Source organism: Dendroctonus ponderosae, unplaced genomic scaffold (genome assembly GCF_020466585.1).
Source record: "Dendroctonus ponderosae isolate FM_Combo_2020 unplaced genomic scaffold, Dpon_F_20191213v2 Dpon_F_20191213_5, whole genome shotgun sequence".
Lineage (NCBI taxonomy): Eukaryota > Metazoa > Arthropoda > Insecta > Coleoptera > Curculionidae > Dendroctonus > Dendroctonus ponderosae.
The window spans coordinates 96,235-98,265 of NW_026018715.1; the positions used below are offsets into that span (position 1 = coordinate 96,235).

At 34.9% G+C, this 2,031-nt stretch overlaps 1 protein-coding gene across 1 annotated transcript in view; it reads right to left on the bottom strand.

Annotated features, from left to right (window-relative positions):
• Positions 1–1,753: 1,753 nt before the first annotated feature.
• LOC109543344 (ipsdienol dehydrogenase) overlaps positions 1,754–2,031 on the bottom strand; it is a gene marked incomplete at its 5' end in the record, with an annotated part of 1,364 nt that continues 1,086 nt past the window's right edge. The window contains 1 exon segment of the mRNA XM_048666647.1: positions 1,754–2,022. Within this exon segment, the coding sequence (XP_048522604.1) occupies positions 1,823–2,022 (200 nt within the window).

Genomic DNA, 2,031 nt, shown 5'->3' on the forward strand with positions numbered 1-2,031 from the left:
ATCAGAAACATGGACGGCAGCTGGGCTAGAAATAATGAGCAGAAAGCATTTAGATTTTTCGAACACCTTGATAAAATATTTCAACCAAATCCAACAGACAGTACTGCGGCTCTACCCACTATAAATAACCAGGAAAGTGGAAAGTGAAGAGATTCCATTAACCACAGTAGCGGAGGTAAAAAGAGAAATCAAACAAAACATAAATCCAAAGAAGACTCCGGGATTTAACTTAATCACTGGTCAGATCCCCAAGGAACTACCGAGGAAAGGGCTAGTGAAACTTACTAACCTGATCAACACATCGCTTCGACTAAAATATGTTCCCCAATTGTGGAAGGTTGCTGAAGTTATCATGGTACCCAAGTGTAGCAAGCCACCCCACGAAGCATCATCATATAGGCCCATATCACTTTTACCGATTATGTCAAACTTTATGAAAAACTCCTTTTAAAGAGAATAACACCAATTATAGAATGAAAAACCCTCATCCCGCAACACCAATTTGGGTTCCGGAGTCAGCACTCCACAATTGACCAACTTCATCGAATAACGAGTGTTATCGAGAAAACATTAGAGGAAAAAAAGTGTGCTCTACAATATTCTTGGACGTTGCCCAGGCCTTCGACAGGGTCTGGCATAAAGATTATTATAATTAGGCACATATATTAAGCACATGCTTATTCGTGTAAACTAAATTGCTATAACAAACTAATAAAAAAATATATGTTTGAAAGCCCATTTAATAGCCAAATTATTTTTTTTCTAGATTTATTTTTCTTGCAGTTTATTTATGTGCCACATTACTTGGATTCTGGTATGTTTTTAATCAAAAATAAATTTCATGCAAAGGGCCCAATCTCATCATGTTTTCCTACATAGGAAGAGAAACTTGCAGTAGTAAATATAACAGTAAAAAAATTGAAAATTCCAATATGATCATGAATTCTCTAATAAAAAAATGTTAGACTTGATAACTATTTTTGAAGAAGAGAATGTTAATTGCTCCTAAATAACTATTACGCATTTTATTAATTTCTATATTTAAAACGTCTCATTATCTCAGGGTCAGTCTCGGATATTATCAAAACCTAATGTTTGTCGAATTAATTTTTCTTAAGATTGGACCAAAATATGGATATGAAACAACAATATTTAATTTCATTGTAGAAAGTCCAAGCTGAAGAATTATTAATCAAAGCGTCCGCACAATTGGTCGCAAGTAGCGCTTCCTATAGGGAACGCGAAAATTGCAATACCTATCTTCTGCGTCATCTAAAAATACCTAATGCCACAAAGTTTATGTTCCAGTCTACTAGTAAAACGTTAAAGAACGAAAGCGGGAAAAAGCTGGATTTTCCGGAAGTCAAAAAGTACCAAGCAGAGGTGCAAAATATTCCAGAGTTAAATTGGCATCCAATTTAACTCTAAAATATTTTCTTTGTGGATTTACCGTGTTTCAAACCATTCTGAATAAAACATCTTTATGAAAAACTATTTTCGTTTCTTGTGATATTGCGTTATCAAGAAAATTTAAACGTCTCTACGAGGAACGTCCCTTGATAAAATGCAAAAAACATTACTCCTCCAGTAAAAAGAAGCCATTTCTCGGGAACTAAAACGCATTTCTGTTTTCCCCAAAATGCGCAGATATTTTAAATACGCCAAACTTCAAGCGATGAAAGCTAGGAATTCTTTCTTGTATAAGTATAAGTAATTAATATTTTATTGCATTATTTAAATAAACCATGCCAACTGAAATAGAAATAATTTATTAACAAAATGGATGTTTTATTAATAGCAAAAAAACATGAAGCTTCTTCCTTCACTCCACAAGTCCTGTGGCAACATCCTGTCGTCCGCCAAATTTGATACATGTTCCATTGAGCATGGGCGATTCGATAACATGTTTCACAAATGTTCCAAATTCCACAGGTTCTATTTGCCTTGGAGGAAAATCGTTATGCAGTTGCGCTGCTGCTTCGCGGCCGAAAGCCTTATCAATCATCGGGGTTTTACATACACCTAGAAAAA